Source organism: Bidens hawaiensis, unplaced genomic scaffold (assembly GCF_021521415.1).
Source record: "Bidens hawaiensis isolate Kalapana, Puna unplaced genomic scaffold, B.hawaiensis_p1.1 tig00028804_1, whole genome shotgun sequence".
NCBI classification, from domain to species: domain Eukaryota; kingdom Viridiplantae; phylum Streptophyta; class Magnoliopsida; order Asterales; family Asteraceae; genus Bidens; species Bidens hawaiensis.
In genome coordinates this window covers 90,132-92,265 of record NW_027494732.1, presented here as the reverse complement: position 1 = coordinate 92,265, position 2,134 = coordinate 90,132, and the positions used below count along the sequence as shown (strand labels likewise).

The 2,134-nt window shown below is 33.5% G+C and overlaps 1 protein-coding gene across 1 annotated transcript; it reads left to right on the top strand.

Moving 5' to 3' along the window:
- The first annotated feature begins 882 nt into the window (after window positions 1-882).
- On the top strand, window positions 883-1,845 carry LOC143577794 (uncharacterized). Its single transcript, XM_077061523.1, has 3 exons — window positions 883-1,102; window positions 1,241-1,510; window positions 1,592-1,845. Exons 1-3 carry the CDS (start codon window positions 883-885, stop codon window positions 1,843-1,845), a joined length of 744 nt encoding a protein of 247 aa, XP_076917638.1.
- The last annotated feature ends 289 nt before the right edge of the window (window positions 1,846-2,134 follow it).

Below are 2,134 nucleotides of genomic sequence, written 5' to 3'. Positions count from 1 at the left end.
GAAACGTGTTTTACACGTGCCTAGTCACCTTGTTTCTCACATTGTTATTTCTTTCTTATATGTTTGTAATTTGGTTTCTCTATTGTAATTTTCATTTCTTATTCTTATATTGTAATATGGATTAATACTAATAAAAGTTTTCAGTTTTAGTTCATTGTTATGAACAGTTTTCCTACAAGCTTAAAACATATTTTCAAACAACCGTTCATTGTTTTAAAATAAATAAATAACTAAATAAATAAATAAATAAATAAAAATAAAAAACAAAAATTTAGAAAATATATATATTTCCGTCTCTTTTCTGTAATTTTGTGTGAACTTTGATTTTGGGTTTTCCACTTTTGTTTTACTTTTCTTTGGTAAACGGTAAATCAGCGGTTACTTATTCATTTATTATTATTATTATTATTATTATTATTATTATTATTATTATTATTATTATTATTATTATTATTATTATTATTATTATTACTACTTTGCAACTGTGTGGTTCCTATTCAATTGCTCCTAGGTTTGGAGTCTTGACTATAATAATAAAGTCAATTATTGTTACTGGTCGATTTGTTTTCCTTTATTTAAATGAGTTTATAAAGATAACGTATGATATATATTTATGTTCATAAAGGGTATTTACTTTATTACATTCTTATTACATTCTGTTGAAACAAAAACTATATATATATATATATATATATATATATATTGGTTTTGTGTAAACCTAATCGTTTAATCTTGTTTTAGAAATGATGAGTACTGTTGCATCCTTCACTACTGTGTCTATAGGATCCACTACTATTGGGTCACGCAGCCCAAATTGTTGCTAACCATGCTTAAAAACCAGGAAAATTTTATGGTGTTAACTTCAAAAGTTGGCAACCAAAGATGATTTTTTACCTAACCACTTTGAACCTTGTGAGGTTTTTGACCGAGTCTCCCCCTCTACTAGAGGAGGGTGCGGATTTTCATGCCACGAGTGCTCTTAATGCTTGGAAGTACTACGAGTATCTTTGCCGTAACTATGTGTTGAATGGCCTTGTTGATGAATTGTATAATGTGTATTGCAAAATACCATGTGCTAAAGATTTATGGGACACTTTGGAACGTAAGTAAAAAACTGAAGATGCGGGTACAAATAAATATGCGGTAGTCCGGTTCATGGACTTTAAGATGGTTGATTCTAAAACTTTGACGAGTCATGTTCAAGACTTGCAAATTTTAATTGGCGATATGAATTATGAAGGAATGACTTTTAGTGAGACATTCCAAGTGGCTGCCATGATTGAGAAATTACCTCCAAGTTGGGTAGACTTTATGAATTATCTTAAACATAAGCGAAAAGAGATGACCATTGAGGACTTGTTTGTCCGTCTTCGAATTGAGGAGGACAATAGGCTGGAACTAAAGGGAACTCAAGTGGAAGTTTCTGCAAAAGAAAACATGGTTGAACACGGTCAATCGTCAAGGGGGTACAAAGGTAACAAGAACCACAAACCGTATGGCAAGCGCAATGGTATGTTTGATCTTGGGCCAAGAAAGGGTGGTGTGAAGAAAAAGTTTTCAGTTTTTAATTGAAAGCGTTATAATTGTGGAGAATTTGGTCATCATGTTGATCGATGCAACAAACCCAAAAAAGAGGGGGCAAACATGATTGATGAAGATGAGAAACTTATAGCCATGATCACTGATCTTTCTACTATGATGGATGAGGTAAACTTGGTGTCCAACCACCCTAAAGGATGGTGGATCGACACCGGGGCTAATCGTCATGTGTGCCGCGACAAGACCCTCTTTAGGAAGTTTAAGGAGGTGGCAGGAGATGAAAAACTCTACATGAAGGTGAGGTGATTTTGAAGTGGACTTTGGGGAAGGAGCTCACTTTAAGTAACGTGATTATGTTACCGATTTGCGCAAGATTCATGTGTCTGGATGGTTGCTGAATAAGTTTGGCTTTCGTCTGGTTTTTGAAAGTGATAAGTTGGTGTTGACTAAGAATGGTAGTTTTTTGGTAAGGGCTATGCCCTTAATGGCATGTTTAAGTTAAATGTAATGGCTGTGACCATGAATAATATTAATGAAAAGGCTACTACTTCTTCTTACTTTATTGAGTCTTTTAAAGTGTGGCATGGTCGTTTAG

Bases quoted from the DNA above. Each gene is read 5' to 3' on its own strand.
- LOC143577794 (XM_077061523.1), top strand. From the start codon at position 883: ATGATTTTTTACCTAACCACTTTGAACCTTGTGAGGTTTTTGACCGAG. The intron at 1,103-1,240 runs GTAAGTAAAAAA...TGAATTATGAAG, and splicing joins TTTATGGGACACTTTGGAAC to GAATGACTTTTAGTGAGACA. The intron at 1,511-1,591 runs GTATGTTTGATC...ATAATTGTGGAG, and splicing joins ACCGTATGGCAAGCGCAATG to AATTTGGTCATCATGTTGAT.